The 18,051-nt window shown below is 45.5% G+C and overlaps 1 protein-coding gene across 1 annotated transcript in view; it reads left to right on the top strand.

The window, feature by feature from the left end:
- The window catches only part of SORCS3 (sortilin related VPS10 domain containing receptor 3), an 831,591-nt gene that overhangs the window by 698,767 nt on the left and 114,773 nt on the right, over positions 1-18,051 (top strand). Inside the window, exon 19 of the mRNA XM_030204719.1 lies at positions 16,682-16,868. Coding sequence (XP_030060579.1) covers positions 16,682-16,868 — 187 coding nt within the window. The remainder of the gene's footprint in view (positions 1-16,681; positions 16,869-18,051) is intronic.

Below are 18,051 nucleotides of genomic sequence, written 5' to 3'. Positions count from 1 at the left end.
AAAAAGATTGGGAAGGGCTGCTTTATACTCTTTGAATGAGTAAACAATCGATTTATCTTAACCCAATCTAGTCCACTCAGCTATCATATCCCTCCTCAGTCATCTCTTCTCCAAACTGAAGAGCTAATATTTTAAGCTTTTCCTCATTTGATAAGAATTCCTTCCCCTTAAATCATTTTAATTGCCCTTCTTTGAATCGTTTCTAATTCTGCTATATCTTTTTTTGAGATGTAGCGACCATAAATTTATGATTATACCTTGGAGTAATACAGAGGCATTTGTTTTATTTTCTATTCCTTTCCTAATAATTCCTAGCATTTTGTTTGCTTATTATTTATTTATTGCATTTGTATCCCACATTATCCAACCTATTTGCAGGCTCAATGTGGCTTACATAATTTTAAAAACATTGTCAAACGATTTTAATGTATTGTCCACAATGAGGGGCATAATCGAACGGGGCAGGCCATCTACATGGGCAGCCATCTTCAAGGCGGGCCATCTTTCGTTTCGATAATATGGTCGGAGCCGGCCAAATCTCAACATTTGGGCCAGCTTTAGAGATTGCCAGCATTGTTTTTCAGTGATAATGGAAACTAATGGCGGCCATCTCAAACTTGGCCAAATCCAAGGCATTTGCCCGTGGGAGGAGCCGGCATTTGTAGTGCATTGGTCCCCCTCACATGCCAGGACACCAACCGGGCACCCTAGGGGGCACTGCAGTGGACTTCAGAAATAGCTCCCAGGTGCATAGCTCCCTTACCTTGTGTGCAGAGCCCCCCAAACCCACTCCCCACAACTGTACACCACTACCATAGCCCTTATGGGTGAAGGGGGGCACCTACATGTGGGTACAGTGGGTTTTGGGGGGGTTGGAGGGCTCCCATTCACCACCACAAGTGTAACAGGTAAGGGGGGGGGGGTGGGCCTGGGTCCACCTGTCTGAAGTGCACTGCACCCTCTAAAAACTGCTCCAGGAACCTGCATACTGCTGTCATGGAGCTGGGTATGATGTTTGAGGCTGGCATAGAGGCTGGGAAAAAAATGATTTTTAATTTTATTTTGGGTGGGAGGGGGTTGGTGACCACTGGGGGAGTAAGGGGAGGTGATCCCTGATTCCCTCCGGTGGTCATCTGGTCATTTGGGGCACTTTTTGGAGGCTTATTCCTAAAAATAAATAGGCCAAGTGAAGCCGGCCAAGTGCTCGTCAGAGCCTGCCTTCTTTTTTCAATTATTGGCCGAAGCCGGCCATCTCGTAATCACGCCCCCGTCTCGCTTTCCATACCGTGCCGAAATGCCCCGTTTAACTTTGGCCAGCCCTGCGATGAAAAGTAGTTGAAGCCAGTGAAAATCGGCTTTCGATTATACCGATTTCGCCGGCTTCAGTAGAAGGCCGGCCATCTCCCGATTTGTGTCGTAAGATGGCCGTCCTTCTCGTTTGACAATAAGCAAGAATGACACCTAGATCATTTACTTGGGTGGTGATGGCTAATTTGGAACCTAGTATCTTGTAGCTATAATTTGGGTTACACTTCCAAAAGTGCACTGCTTTGTACTTGCCTACAATAAATTTCCTCAACCATTGGAATACCCAGTCTTCCAATCTCATAAGATCCTCCTGCAATTTCTCACAGCTTAAATGGTATTTAACAACTTGGAACAGTATTGGATGATCTGCAAATTTAGGGGCCCTTTTACTAAGCTGTGTAGGTGCCTACATGCGCCCAACGCACACCAATTTGGAGTTACCACCTGGCTACTGCGTGGCCTGTGCGGTATTTTTCATTTTTTACATGTACCTGCTATGTGTACCCGAAAATATGTTTTATTTTCTGGCGTGTGGTGAAAATCGGGCGGTAACTCTGACTTGACGCTCTTAGGCAATTCCCGCACAGTTAACGCGAGAGACCTTACTGCTAAGTCAATGGCTGGCAGTAAGATCTCAGACCCAAAATGGACACGTGGCCATTTTTATTTTGCCGTACGTCCATTTTCGTCAAAATTTTTTAAACATAGCCATTTTTTTGCAGGCGAGCTGAAAAATGGATCTGCGCGTGCCCACACTACCACAGGCCATTTTTCAGCACACCCTCAATCACCTCACTTGTCATTCCCACTTCTAGTATTTCCTGCCTCCCAACCACCAGTCCCGCCTCCCATCACCGGCTCTGGCACAGACCGTGTAAGTCTGCCCAGCACTATCCCCGCCTCCCGCCACCAGCTCTGCCACCCACCACCAGCTGTGGCACAGACCGTATAAGTCTGCCCAGCACTATCCCCGCCTCCCAACCACCAGTCCCGCCTCCCACCACCGGCTCTGGCACAGACCGTATAAGTCTGCCCAGCACTATCCCCGCCTCCCGCCACCAGCTCTGCCACCCAATCTCGGCTAAGGTCCTTAGGATCCATTCCTTCTGCACAGGATTCCTTTATGCATATCCCACGCATGTTTGAATTCCGTTACCGTTTTCATTGTTCAGTTTTAGACCACCCCTCTTGCTGCTGAATTTTTTCTGCATTTTAGTATTGGTCAGATTCCAAAGTAGTAGGGATACTACACTAATACACGGAATATTTGGTATATTTTATGCTTACCTTTGCATGTAGTGTTTACTTCTCACTGTAATGAAAGCTGTTTAGGTCAAATTACTTGCAGATGGAAATAGCCTGTTATGATAAACTTTCCTCATGTCCTCTTAATTGGAATAATTGACAATTAATTAAGAGATGTGCCTGGGGAGGGTGAGAAAGAAGCCTGAACTAAGCCCTGATTAGCTCTCTATTACCTAAGTGTATTGTTCTAGGCCAGTGACTTTCAACATTTTTCATCTCAAGGCACACTGACAAGGTGAAAAAATTGTCAAGGTACACCATCAGGTTTTTATGAATATATATTTATCATTTACCAAATGCCTTTGTATTGGTCCATGGTGTGACTGCACCTCAAATATTGTGTTAATTCTGGTCACCGTATCTGAAAAAGATATAGTGGAATTAGAAAAGGTACAGAGAAGGGCTATGAAAATGATATAGAGGATGGGACGACTTCCCTATGAGGAAAGGCTGAAGCATCTAGAGAAAAGATGGCTGAGAGAAGATATGATAGAGGTCTATAAAATAATGAGTGGCTTGGAATGGGTAGACGTAAATTGTTTGTTTACTCTTTCCAAAAATCCTAGGACTAGGAGGCATGCGATGAAGCTACAAAGTAGTAAATTTAAAACGAATCATAGAAAATGTTTCTTCACTTAAGGTGTAATTAAACTCTGGAATTCGTTGCCAAAGAATGTGGTAAAAGTGGCTAGCTTAGCTGGGTTTAAAAAAAGGTCTGGACGGCTTCCTAAAGGAAACGTCCATAGACCACTGTTAAATTGATTTGGGGAAAATCCACTGCTTATTTCGGAGATAAACAGCATAAAATGTATTGAACTTTTTCGGGATCTTGCCAGGTATTTGTGACCTGGATTGACCACTGTTAGAAACAGGATGCTGAGCTTGATGGACCTTTGGTCTGACCCAGTGTGGCAATACTTATGTAGTTATGAGTATTTTGATTGTGTTTAAAGTTCAATAATCACATTTTAATCATTGTATTATCTTTATAGTTGAATATTTTTATTGAAGACACAAGTTGGCAAAGGGCAATAATGCGCTTCAAAGATAATACAATTAGCCACAACTAACATGTATTAAGAAACAACAATTTTAAAGCGACTCCCCCCCCCCCCCCCCCCCGCCACACACACACATATCTACCACAGTGCTGGTTGTGATCACATCCCTTCACTGCATCTAATCTGTAGGTCTGTAGGCCTACATTCCTTTATAATACAATCCCACCAGGCACACATTTATAAACTACCCCCCCCCCCCCCATCATGACACAGTAATGAGATCACATCAAACAGACACAATCTGAATCTGGTTAAAATAAGTGATGAGAACTAGCAAACTGCCACAGGAACACACACACACTTCAAAACCAACGACTCACTATGATTGAGCCAGTTAGCAATAGACCCCTTTTACTAAGTGGTGGTAAGCTCAACGCGGGCTTACCGCTCGCCAGGGACGTAGCCAGCCTTCCGTGGGAGAGGGGTCCAGAGCCCGGGGGGAGGGGGCACATTTTAGCCCTCCCCCCGGCGGCGCCCCCCCACCGCCGACATTGCCGCCCCCCCCCTCCCGCCGCGAACCCGCCGCCGCTGCAGCCTACCTTTACTTTTGCTGGCGGGGGATCCCACTCCCCGCCAGCCGACGTCTTCTTCTTAGTCGTTTCCTGCTCTTCAATTTGTTTGCTGACCTCCTGCACGTAATTGTACGTGCAGGACGTCAGCAAACAAATTGAAGAGCAGGAAGCGACTGAGAAGAAGACGTCGGCTGGCGGGGAGTGGGATCCCCCGCCAGCAAAAGTAAAGGTAGGCTGCGGGGGGGGGGGGGGGGCGGCAATGTCGGCGGGGGGGGCGGCAATGTCGGTGGGGGGGGCGGCAATGTCGGCGGTGGGGGGGCGGCGCCGGGGGGAGGGCTAAAATGTGCCCCCCTCCCCCCGGGCTCTGGCCCCCTCCCCCACGGAAGGCTGGCTACGCCCCTTCTGGAGACCTGTTATTGTATCAATCTGAAATCCCTCTGGTTTGCTTTCACCCTAATTTATATTCATAAATTCATGATAATTATATGTAAGCATATTTTAGTATTTTATCTACTGTATGCTAGGTAAGCAAAAAGTTGAGGGAGTCTTGGGAGAGAGGAGAAAAGGAGTAGATTACTGATTCATACTGGGTCTGTTAGTTTAGTGAAATAATCAGGACTGACATTTCCTAACTGCAAATTATATTCCCCTTTAAATCTTCACCGACATGAGAAAGATGTCAAAGGAATGAATAGCTGAAGGTACAGAAAAAAAAATTAGGCTAATGCGGGAGCCAGGCAAATATATACAATTCTGTTTCAGAAATGGAACATCTTTGGCAGTCCATTAACTGAAAAGCTCCAAAAGGCAACGAGAAGCCACCTAAGCCTGAAACCCAGCAATAGCTGAAAAGCAAGTTCTCAGCTACATTTTATTTTTCACTCTCAAAGTCTGTTTTCATTGAAAGTAAACACCCTTGACCTGGGATATTTTAACTCACATTTGCAATAGTGTTAATGTGAAAGCTAGGCTAATCAAGTAACGAGATCCAAAATTGTATGTAAGAATATAAGTGTTGCCATACTGGGACAGACCAAAAGTCCATCAAGCCCAGTATCCTGTTTCCAACAGTGGTCAATCCAGTTTACAAGTACCTGGCAAGAGCTCATAACAGTAAAATATGCTGGTTCAGTTGGGAGCTGTTCCCTAAAGCCACTATGCTGTTTGGGGTCTCTAGCTCCCCCCCCCCCCCCCCCGATCTCTTTGAGGAGAAAATAAAGCACTAATTTATTTAGCCGCTTTGAGCCTGCCATGAGTGGGAAAGCGCGGGGTACAAATGTAACAAAAAATAAAATATTTATTATTATATTTGTACCCCGCGCTTTCCCACACAGCAGGTTCAATGCGGCTTACATAGTAAAAAAAAGCATTATAAATCCTGTAAGAAGACTATTACAAACTGTAATAAACATAATGATAATAAGGTTTTAAGAATATGTGAATTGGATATGGGAAGGTAAGGATAGGATAGGCAAAAGGAAAGGAGATTGGGAGGGGTATGGTATAGAAAGATGAAGAAGAAAAGATTGGAGGATGAGTATGATGAGACTGGGAGATAAGGTCAAAGCACCGACCCCTGAGGAACTCCATTGCTCACCTTCCTTTCCTCCGAATGGATTCCATTTACCACCACCCTCTGCCACCTGTCGGTCAACCAGTTTCTTATCCAGTTCACCACTTTCTGTCCTAAATTCAACCCTTTTAGCTTATTCACGAGTCTTCTGTGGGGGACCGTATCAAAGGCTTTGCTGAAGTCCAAGTAGTTTGCATCTAGCGCACGTCCCTCATCCAGTTCTTTGATCACCCAGTCAAAAAAGTCAATAAGGTTCGTTTGGCAGGATCTTCCTTTGGTAAAGCCAAGTTGCCTCGGGTCCTGTAACCCGTCGGTTTCTAGAAAATTAACTATCCTTTCTTTCTGCAGCGACTCCATTATTTTTCCTACCACTGACGTGAGACTTACCAGTCTGTAGTTTCCCACTTCTTCCCTATCTCCACTTTTGTGAAGAGTGACCGCATCCGCTCGTCTCCAATCTCGCGGAACCTCTCTCATCTCTAAAAATCTATTAAATAAATCTTTAAGAGGTCCGTCCAGGACCTCTCTGAGCTCCTTCAGTATCCTGGGATCCCATCCGGCCCCATAGCTTTGTTCACCTTCAGATTCTCAAGCTGTTTATAAACTCTTTCTTCCATAAACAGCGCAGTATCCACTCCATTCCCAAATGTTCCCTCGGCAGCCAACCGCGGTCCTTCTCCAGGATTTTCCTCCGTGAACACCGGAGAAATAATTGTTTAGCACGTTTGCTTTAGCTTCATCACTTTCCACGTAGCCATTCTCATTATCTTTCAGTCTCGCAATTCCATTCCTATCTCTTCTCCTTTCTCCAATATATCTGAAAAAAGTATTCTCGTCTCTCTTTACATCTTTAGCCATGTTTTCTTTCGCTTGCACTTTTGCTAGCCGTATTTTCCCTCCGCTTCTTTCAGTTTAAGCCGATAATCTTTTCCGTGATCCTCTCATTTTGTTCTTTTGTATTTCTTGAACAAAGCCTCTTTTGCTCTTATTTTTTCAGCTACTTGTTTGGAGAACCATATAGGCTTCCTGTTTCTCTGGTTTTTGTTTACTTTCCTCACAATTTTTATTTTTGTTACATTTGTACCCCGCGCTTTCCCACTCATGGCAGGCTCAATGCGGCTTACATGGGGCAATGGAGGGTTAAGTGACTTGCCCAGAGTCACAAGGAGCTGCCTGTGCCTGAAGTGGGAATCAAACTCAGTTCCCCAGGACCAGAGTCCACCACCCTAACCACTAGGCCACTCCTCCATTGTTGCTACTATTTGAATCTACATGGAATGTTGCTATTCCACCAATGTGGCCGCGCAGGCTTCTGCTTCTGTGAGTCTGACGTCCTGCACATATGTGCAGGACGTCAGACTCACAGAAACAGAAGCCTGCGCAGTCTTCTACATGGAAACAGAAGCCTGCGCAGTCTTCTACATGGAATGTTGCTAGTGGAATAGCAACATTCCATTTAGAATCTCCAATAATAGCAACATTCCATGTAGAATCTCCAATAGTATCTATTTTAGTTTTGTTACATTTGTACCCTGCGCTTTCCCACTCATGGCAGGCTCAATGCGGCTTACATGGGGCAATGGAGGGTTAAGTGACTTGCCCAGAGTCACAAGGAGCTGCCTGTGCCTGAAGTGGGAATCGAGCTCAGTTTCTCAGGACGAGAGTCCACCACCCTAACCACTAGGCCACTCCTCCACTGTTGCTACTATTTGAGATTCTACATGGAATGTTGCTATTCCACTAGCAACATTCCATGTAGAAGTCGGCCCTTGCAGATCAGCAATGTGGCTGCGCAGGCTTCTGCTTCTGTGAGTCTGACGTCCTGCACGTACGTGCAGGACGTCAGACTCACAGAAACAGAAGCCTGCGCAGCCTTCTACATGGAATGTTGCTAGTGGAATAGCAACATTCCATGTAGAACCTCCAATAGTAGCAACAGAATCTCAATAGTAGCAACATTCCATGTAGAATCTCAAATAGTAGCAACATTCCATGTAGAATCTCCAATAGTATCTATTTTATTTTTGTTACATTTGTACCCCGCGCTTTCCCACTCATGGCAGGCTCAATGCGGCTTACATGGGGCAATGGAGGGTTAAGTGACTTGCCCAGAGACACAAGGAGCTGCCTGTGCCTGAAGTGGGTATTGAACTCAGTTCCTCAGGACCAAAGTCCACCACCCTAACCACTAGGCCACTCCTCCACTGCTATTTGTGATTCTACATGGAATGTTGCTATTCCACCAATGTGGCCGCGCAGGCTTCTGCTTCTGTGAGTCTGACATCCTGCACGTACGTGCAGGACGTCAGACTCACAGAAACAGAAGCCTGCGCAGCCTTTTACATGGAATGTTGCTAGCAACATTCCATGTAGAACCTCCAATAGTAGCAACAGAATCTCAATAGTAGCAACATTCCATGTAGAATCTCCAATAGTATCTATTTTATTTTTGTTACATTTGTACCCCGCGCTTACCCACTCATGGCAGGCTCAATGCGGCTTACATGGGGCAATGGAGGGTTAAGTGACTTGCCCAGAGTCACAAGGAGCTGCCTGTGCCTGAAGTGGGTATTGAACTCAGTTCCTCAGTTCCCCAGGACCAAAGTCCACCACCCTAACCACTAAGCCACGATCAGTCACCATATTTATAGCAGCCTTTAGCTTGGACCACTGTTTTTCCACTTCTCCTACGCCTTTCCACGCCAACAGCTCCTTCTTCAGATATTCCCCTATTTTATCAAAATCCGTATGTCTGAAATCTAGTACTTTGAGTTTTGTGCGTCCGCACTCCGCCTTTGCCCTTATATCAAACCATACGGTGTGATGATCACTATTACATAGGTGGGCACCCACCCGGATATTGGAAACACTACCTGCATTAGTGAACACTAGATCCAGCATCGACCCTTCCCTTGTGGGTTCTGTCACCATTTGTCTGAGCAAGGCACTTTGACAGGCATCCACAAATCTCCCTACTTCTTTCCGATTCCGCAGACGGGACGTTCCAATCCACGTCAGACAAATTGAAATCTCCCAACAGTAGCACCTCCCCTTTCATACCAACCTTTTGAATATCTTCTATCAGATCCTTGTCTAACTTCTCCGTTTGCGCAGGAGGTCTGTAGATAACTCCCATGTGGATACAGGTTCCGTCTTCTCTTTTCCAGGACTATCCATAAAGCTTTTTCTTTTCCCCAGCTTCCCCGCATTTCAGCCACTCTGATATTCTCTCTCAAATACAGAGCCACTCCTCCACCTCTTTGGCCCTCTCTATCCTTCCTAAAAAGATTATAGCCCGGTACGGTCACATCCCATTCATGAGAATTGTTGAACCACGTCTCCGTAATGGCAACAATATCCAAGTTTTCTTCAAACATCAGGGCTTGCAAGTCTTGAACCTTTTTTACTTAGACTATGAGCATTTGTGCACATAGTTTTCCATGTGCTTAATGAATTTGGGTGTTTTTTTATATTACATGACCTTTCCCTCTGCCATCATGTTTGTTCTGGGGGTGACTTTCCTTTCGTCATCCTATAATATAATGTAAGTCTATATGTTTTTTTTCAACAAGTAATCAGGTTTACAATTATGAAGTATGTTAAAAACCAAAGTTAACAGCTTAAATCAGGGGTGGGTAACCTCAGTCCTCGAGGGCTGCAATGCTACATGCACCATTGTATGAAAATAGATCTCATATATATTTATTGGGGGAATCCTGAAAACCTGACTGGGTTGCGGTCCTTGAGAACAGAGGTTGCTCACCCCGACTTAAATAAACATCTTTCCTTTGTTCTAAATGTTGAGTTCCCTTATAAAGTTACCTCCATGTCTGCTACATTTGAATTATAATATTTTACACAAAAATACTGGGGGGGGGGGTCCATTTCACCTCCTTTACCTGCTCCCTTAAAACAAACAGGGAGCCTAGTTAGAGATGCTTTACAAAGAAAAAAGGAAGCCAGCATGTAACAATTCCTCCGACATATTAAATATGGCAAAAGCAACTTCTAAGCGTTTTATGTCTCATAATAGCTCCGTGAGAGCTGTAATGATTGGCATATTTAATTCATGTCTTACTGGTGCTCACATGGGCTTGAATGAAATATTAGGCAGAGCTGATGAACACAGCTCTGCCATATGGGAGTTGTCAGGATGGAAATGGATTTTCAGACCTCGGGCTGAAAGAGGCCCGCTGATTTCTGCATACTGGCATACTTTCAGTATCCTCCAGCAAGAGAAATGCCAGTCATGTTGGCTTTTGTCGAATCCACGTAGCTATGTGAAATGGAATCAAGCTCCAGAGGAAACACCTGTCCTGTGGCCATGAGCAAGGTAAGGCAAAGTGTCACAACCACGGTAGTCGCGTGAACAGCAATTAAAATCGAATATGATGGATTACCAGGGAGAGTGGCTAGAAACTGATTCTATATATTAATGTACCAGTGTTCATTTCTAAAATTTACAGACTGCAAAATAGTTTGCCTCAATCATCCTAACCAGTTCTTGGGCCAGTGCACTAAAGTGCAGTAAAATTGGCTGTTAATGTGTTCTGCAATGAAAACAGCAGTGTGCGGGTTGGTTCTGCATGCTAGCTGTCACCACTACCTCAAGTCTGCACCCTGGTTCATAAAATCATTTACGGAGAGGCCCCGGTCTACATGTCAGACCTCATAGACCTACCACCCAGGAACACTAAAAGATCAGCACGCACTTTCCTGAATCTCCATTTCCCCAGCTGCAAAGGACTAAAATACAAATTAACACATGCATCCAGCTTTTCCTACATAAGCACGCAGCTTTGGAATGCACTATCACTTGATGTGAAAAAAAATGCACAACCTAACCAACTTTCGGAAATCACTGAAGACTTGCCTCTTCAACAAAGCATACCGCAACAATCCATCATATGAACTTTAACACAATACCACTTTATCTCTTCTTCCAAATATGATGTCTTTATACTTTTTTTTTCTGTTACATTTGTACCCCACGCTTTCCCACTCATGGCAGGTTCAATGTGGCTTACATATTATATACAGGTAGTTATTTGTACCTGGGGCAATGGAAGGTTAAGTGACTTGCCCAGAGTCACAAGGAGCTGCCTGTGCCTGAAGTGGGAATCGAACTCAGTTCCTCAGGACCAAAGTCCACCACCCTAACCACAAGGCCACTCCTCCACTGTTGCTACTATTTGAGATTCTACATGGAATGTTGCTATTGCACTAGCAACATTCCATGTAGAAGTCGGCCCTTGCAGATCACCAATGTGGCCGCACAGGCTTCTGCTTCTGTGAGTCTGACGTCCTGCACGTACCTGCAGGACTTCAGACTCACAGAAACAGAAGCCTGCGCAGCCTTCTACATGGAATGTTGCTAGTGGAATAGCAACATTCCATGTAGAATCTCCAATAGTAGCAACATTCCATGTAGAATCTCCAATAGTATCTATTTTATTTTTGTTACATTTGTACCCCGTGCTTTCCCACTCATGGCAGGCTCAATGCGGCTTACATGGGGCAGTGGAGGGTTAAGTGACTTGCCCAGAGTCACAAGGAGCTGCCTGTGCCTGAAGTGGGAATCAAACTCGGTTCCTCAGTTCCCCAGGACCAAAGTCCACCACCCTAACCACTAGGCCACTCCTCCACTTGATTGCTTAATCTACCTTCTCACTCATGATCTTTATGTAATACCACTTGTATCTCTCACTCTGGAATGGCGATCGCCATGACGGAACAATGTAAGCCACATTGAGCCTGCAAATAGGTGGGGAAATGTGGGATACAAATGCAGCAAATAAATAAAAAAATAAATGCAACTTGTATCGGCACTCCTTTGGCACCCTTTTACTAAGGAGTGTCGAGAAATGGTCTGTGCTGGTGTAAGTGCATGCACTGGACGCACGGAGGTCCATTTTTCAGTGTGCCTGGAAAAAAAGGCCTTTTTTTGGGGGGGAGGGCGAAAATGGACATGCGGCAAAATAAAAATTGGCGCACGTCTATTTTGGGCCTCAGACCTTACCGCCACACATTGACTTAGCGGTAAGGTCTCACACGTTAACTAGGTGGTAATCATCAGCGCACGTACACTGCCGATTATCGCCCGGTGAGCACCACTAAGAAAATAGAAATTATTTTCTGCTGTGCGTTTTGGACGCACATAAAAATTTGAATTGTTGCCTGGGGCACGTAGTAGCCGGGAGGTAGTTCTAATTTGATGCACGTTTTACAAGCATAGGCGCCTACGCCCCATAGTAAAAGGGATACAACTGCCGACAGTTGAAGTGCTGCAGTAGCACAGCCCTGGCACCTTAGATCTTCTCCCAATCCCCTCCCTGAAGTGGCATCCTGCTCCCGATCCTTTGAAATGATCCATTCCCTGACAAAAGACCCTGGTTTCTGAATGTAAACCATGCCCCTCTCAGAGCCTAACCCTTCCTCAAACTCCTTCCCCCAGCCCCCAGGATTAATCTGGAGGGCAGTGATCCATAGTGGCAGCGATGCTCCTCCGCTACCGCCCTGGTTAGCACCAGGATCCAAAAATGACACTGATGACATCTAGTGGTGGTCCTGTGGTACTATCACTAGGGATCATCCTTCCATATAGCACATTTTAAGAATGACCCCTTACTGTATGAATACCACTAGGAGTCATCAGCGCCATTTTAAATCCCGGATGATCGATGCCACTCTGGACCACTATCCCACCAGTGTATACCCCTGGATATGTCCTAGGTGAGGGGGGGGGTTGGATTCTGAGCAGACAGAGCTTACTCTGGGAGGTGGGACCTTTTTCATGGAGGAGATTGGGATGGGTTCTGTCGTGGGGGGGGGGGTGCAGGAGGGGAATTAGACCTTAGGGAGAGATTGGAGAGGGGGTATTTGATCAGGGGAAGGAGTGGAATGTGTTTTGGGGTGGGATGCACTACTGCAGCAAGCCTGGCTGTATTTTTTGTATTTCTGGACTGGGCTTATACCTTGTAACCTACAACGGCAAAGAGCACAGATGCTCCTACTGTATCTGCTACTGCAGGTAATGTGCTGTCTTTGCAGTATCTGCCCTGTAAGGTAGATTCAGGGCAGATACTAAGCATGTCCCCTGCATTTACTGCACAGGTTTTTCTCTTAACAAACAGTGGCCTAGATTTTATATGTAACATATTGAAACCTTGCTTTCATAACATATAAGCATGCGCATTAACCACCTCCTACGCCCTATGTAAAGCCCATTGAGCATGTCGGGTGCATATCCCCAGTCACTCCACTTCTTTGTTCAGACTGGAAGGGCTCACTATACTTCCCTCATACTCCCTAAATACCCCATCATACTTACCTTACATGAACCTTATTCCACCACAGTAACACCTTGTATTGTTCATACCGGAAATGGCGAACGCCACTACGGTAAAATGTAAGCCACATTGAGCCTGCAAACAGGTGGGGACAATGTGGGGATACAAATGTAACAAATAAAATAATAAAATATAAAGCATAGTTTAGAAGATACAATTAAATATTTTTGGATCTATCAAGGTTGCATCATTCAACCCTCATTCAATCATTTAGCCATTTAGAAATAGGGTATATATATGTAATCGTCATTGATCTATCAGCATCAGCATAGATTCTATATATGTCACAGTGCTAAAAAAAATTCAGGTGGTGCCGTTGAATATTGGCTCTGGCTGACCATATTTGAAGTGATCAGGTAAGGGACAGTACAGGGGCGCAGAGTTGGGGAGAAGCCAGTAACGTTCAGTGCCAGCACCTGCATAGCTAACCAGGGGAATTTAGGACAGCTTCAATATCAGCCGAAACCCACGTAACTTTTTAGAATTTTGTTCAGCCCCTCCGATACCCCTCCGTCCCCCTAACCCCTGGAATATCCCTGTTTTGATCCTTACTACTGCTTTTTCCCTATCTTCCTGGCAAGGATAGACCCTCCTATCTCCCCCCCCCATCCCCGTCATGAAAGGGCCTCCTCGGCCTACCTAAGATCCATGGTGGTTCAGTGCGGGCAGTGAGACCAGGGGTGAACCCTGCTCGCTCCTGCCTCTAGTGGCTGCTGCAGCAAAAGGGCTGCTGTGACCTCTGGTGACAGCCCTGCAGTATTTGGTACTTTCACATCCCAGTAGGACATGGCTCCTGATGCAATAATAGATTTGGCCTGACAGCCCTTCAGAATCTATTTGGGGTTCAGATTTCAACTCCATCCCCCTTAGGCCTTTCTCTTTCAGTTCTAGGCCGTCTTCCAAAAATAAAAAAAAAGAGGAAAAATTAATCAATAAAGTTGTTGCCACCAAAAATATTGGTATCTGCCTTTTGTGACATGACTTGTATTTTTTTCATCTTTTCTGTTGAAGCCAACCTGCTGGCTCTCAGAGAAAATTAAATTACTTACCTGTAGCAGGTGTTATCCAAGGACAGTAGAACTTAAATCCTTACAAACCTCCTGCCTTCCCAAGGAGTTTATTCCCTTAGCTTGTAATAGACTGAGGAGATTTCCTCGTGACTGTTCTGTCCTCCGACAGCCTCGCACTAGTTTATAACGTGATCCTAAAATGTGTGTAATGCCTTTACTGTTATTCTCAGTCCCAAGGACTATCATTGCTGCAGTTTCCCCACTGGAAACATACATGAGCAATGCACTGTGGGTAATGTAGTTCACAGGCAGTGCAACCACACTTGTTTGGCTGTGTAAGAACTGCTATCACTGGTTGTGAGGCTGCTCAGACCTTCTCTCTCTCCCTCTCTCTCTGCCAAGCTTGGCTCTTTTGTCTTTCTGCTCAGTCTTACTATTCTGTCCACAGAGGTCAGCCAGGTATGACCTTTCCCTCCTCTCTAGGACTACCCCTTGCTATCCGATAGCAGGCTCTGTCCCCATTGGTCTCTATCTGCTCCTCCCTGTGTGAAGCCCCACCACTTCCTTGTCCTTTCAGCCACGAGGGGCTTCTTCCTCCATTACAGCCAGGGACATGGAGTTAACACCATCTCGCTCCAGACAGCTCTGTCAGGCTCAAACTCCCTGTAACGAACCTGGATTTTTTACCCTGTAAATATCTTCTTCCAAATGAGATATTGCACATCGCAGTCACCCAGCTTTGGACTATTTCTACCTGTTCACTTTCCCCTCCCACTGCAATACAACTACCTCTCTTCAGATCTCCACCTCCCACAGCCTCCAGATTAAGAAGTCTCTGTATCCTGAACGTCTATCTGTGAGTAAATTATCTGTGATTTATTCAATAAAAGAGACTTTATAAAATAATAGAGACTTCAGGTGATTGCTGCGCCAGGGTTATGCTCCATGATATTGGGGCTTCTTATCACCAAGCCCCAAGAGTCATGACAGTGACAGCAGCACTTCTGGAAAAGGTTACTGGGGTACTCTTTCCCATGTTGGGCTCCTTTGGTGACATTATCCATATGTGATGATTTAAGTCCTTCTATCCTCATAGAACACCTGCTATAGAGGAATAATGCACAGTTGCAGTGTGTGCAGAATGCTGCATCAAGTTTGGTGGTAAAGGCCGGGTACTGGGACCATATCTCGCCAGTGATGTGCTCATTGCATTGGTTGCCCATTGATAAGCACATTTGTGTTACTATTACTACTACTATTACTACCAGGGGCGTAGCTACTTGGGGCCACGGGGGCCTGTGCCCCCGTAGATTTGGCCCTGGACCACCCTGCCGACGACCCTCTCGACCCCCCCTCCCATCGCCAACCTGCCGTCAACCCGCCGTCACCGTCTGCTACCTTTGCTGGTAATCTAGAAGTATGTGCCTTGATGTAGCGGCACATAATTTTTGGGTGGATATTTATATGGGTGGTGTTTGGGTTGAGCTTTATGGCTGGTGAAAGTGATCATGCCTAAAATGTGCAACACGCTCAGCTCCTTTTGCTTATCGTCAATAAAGGAAGGAAAGCTCCTACTTTTGTTGATGGAACAGGCTCCAAAAAGGTTTGTTTTGGCACCTAAATTTAGGGTTCTTTTTACAAAAGTGCGCTGAAAAATGGCTTGCGGTAGTGTAGGCGCGGGTTTTGGGTGAACGCTGATCCATTTTTCAGCGTGCCTAAAAAAAAAGGCCTTTTTTAAATTTTTGCCAAAAATGGATGTGCGGCAAAATCAAAATTGGTGTGCATCCATTTTGGGTCTGAGACCTTACCGCCAGCCATTGACCTAGCGGTAAAGTCTCACGCGGTAACCGGGTGGTAATGACCTACATGCATCAAATGCCACTTGGCATGCGGCCGATACGCGCAGCCGAACTAAAAATTGTGTTTTGGACGCTTGAATCGGACACGCGCCAAAAATAAAATTACCGCAAGAGCCATGTGGTAGCCAAGCGGTAACTCTATTTTGGCGGGCATGGGGTGCGTGTAGATGTTTACAGCTTAGTAAAAGGGCCCCTTAGTCACTGTCTTACAGAATTACCCTTGTAACATATATTTATATTATATATGTTTGTTTGTCTATATTTGTCTATATAATCCAAAACTTTGCAATTAGATTACATAATTATTGTTACTTGCTGGTAATGATTATGTCTTAGAAGAAGAAAAATATTTACTTACCCTATTAGATTCTGAACCTGCAGAAGTCATTTCCCAAAGAACATTACCTGTCGGAGGAAGGTAGCTTTGATTTGTTTATTTGATGTATTTGTTTATTTGCCGTATTATCTTGCGCTGCGCTGCACTGTATGTACCGGTGACATTCCATACATAATATAAAATCAAAGAAGAAAACAGCAGCTATTTGCTTTAAATAAGACATGATATGAAGTGCTTATTTGCCTAAGCTCTGGCATCCGTATTCATCCCAATAAAGTAAGTGAAACCTTGAACTTAAATGGTAGCAAATATTTTGTTATCAGTGGAGCTAGTCATGAGTTCATAAATGTAATGCTCTTTTTTGTAGGGCGATCTTCAGAGGACAGCCGTCCAGCTTGACTTTGGAGATGGAATTGCTGTGTCTTATGCTAATTTCAGTCAGATAGAGGATGGTGTGAAGCACTTGTACAAGAGCACTGGCATATTTCAAGTGGTGGCTCATGCAGAAAACAGTGTGGGCTCAGACACTGCCTTCCTCTTCCTTCATGTGATCTGTGAGTAATCAAGAAATTGTAGAAAAGACCTTCAGGATTTAGATGGTAATTCTATACTGTACATCTATGTATAGCTGCCCAGAGAGTGCCTACCGGAAGACCTGAATGTGTATACCCTAGAAGAAAGAAGGGACAGAGAAGATATGATACAAATGTTCAAATACTTGAAAGGTATTAATCTAGAAACAAATCTTTTTCCAGAGAAGGGGAAATAGTAAAACTAGAGGACATGAATTGAGGTAGTGGGGTGGTAGATTTAGGAGTAATGTCAGCAAATTCAATGCCTGGAATGCCCTCCTGAGGGAGATGGTAGAGACAAAAATGGTGATGGAATTCAAAAAGGCTTGGGATGAACACAGAGAATCTCTGAAATGGATGGTATATAAAAACAAAACTTAAATGGCTGCATATGTGTTGATGTGTAGAGTAGCACTTAGATGGCGACTTTGGCTTTGAAGGACCAAGGCCAGAGCTGGGCAGACTTGTATGGTCTGTGTCCCGTACAGTGCTGTAGCGAGGGCAGCTGACACCCGGGGCGGTTCGCCGCTGCGCACCCCCCCCCCGGGTGCAGCACGGCGCATCCCCCCTCGGCGTGCACACCCCACCCCCACCCCGGAGCGCATTCTTACCACTAGAGTAGGAAAGGGGGCGGGCGCGAGAGCCGGTCCGCCCCGAGTGCACATCGCTGGGAGCTGCATCGGCTCCGCTGGTTCCCTGTTCTCTCTGTTCCAGGGCAGAGAGAGCAGGGAACCAGCGGAGCCGACACCCCCCCAGCGGCGTGCACCCGGGGCGGACCGCCCCACCGCCCCCCTTCCTACGCCACTGGTCCCGTATATGGCAATCTGGTTTAGGATGGGCTGGAAAGGGCTTCAACGGCAACTTCAGCAGCTGTAATGTGAAGACAGTGCCGGGCAGACTTTTATAACCTGTGTCCCACAAATGACATGGATTTTGGATAGGCTGGAGTGGGCTTCGATGGCAACGCTAGTAGTCGGAATGTATGGACAGTTCCAGGTGGAGTCCTATGGTCTATGTCCCAGAAATGCCAAAGAAAGACCATGATCAAGTATTTTATCTCACATTCTTTGTTGGTTTGATCATCAATTGATCTTGAGTGTGACTGCTGGGCAGACTGGATGGATCATTCAGGTCTTCACCTGACGTCATCTACTATGTTACTCTT

Source organism: Microcaecilia unicolor, chromosome 5 (assembly GCF_901765095.1).
Source record: "Microcaecilia unicolor chromosome 5, aMicUni1.1, whole genome shotgun sequence".
NCBI classification, from domain to species: Eukaryota; Metazoa; Chordata; class Amphibia; order Gymnophiona; family Siphonopidae; genus Microcaecilia; species Microcaecilia unicolor.
This window is presented reverse-complemented; position numbering and strand designations above follow the sequence as displayed.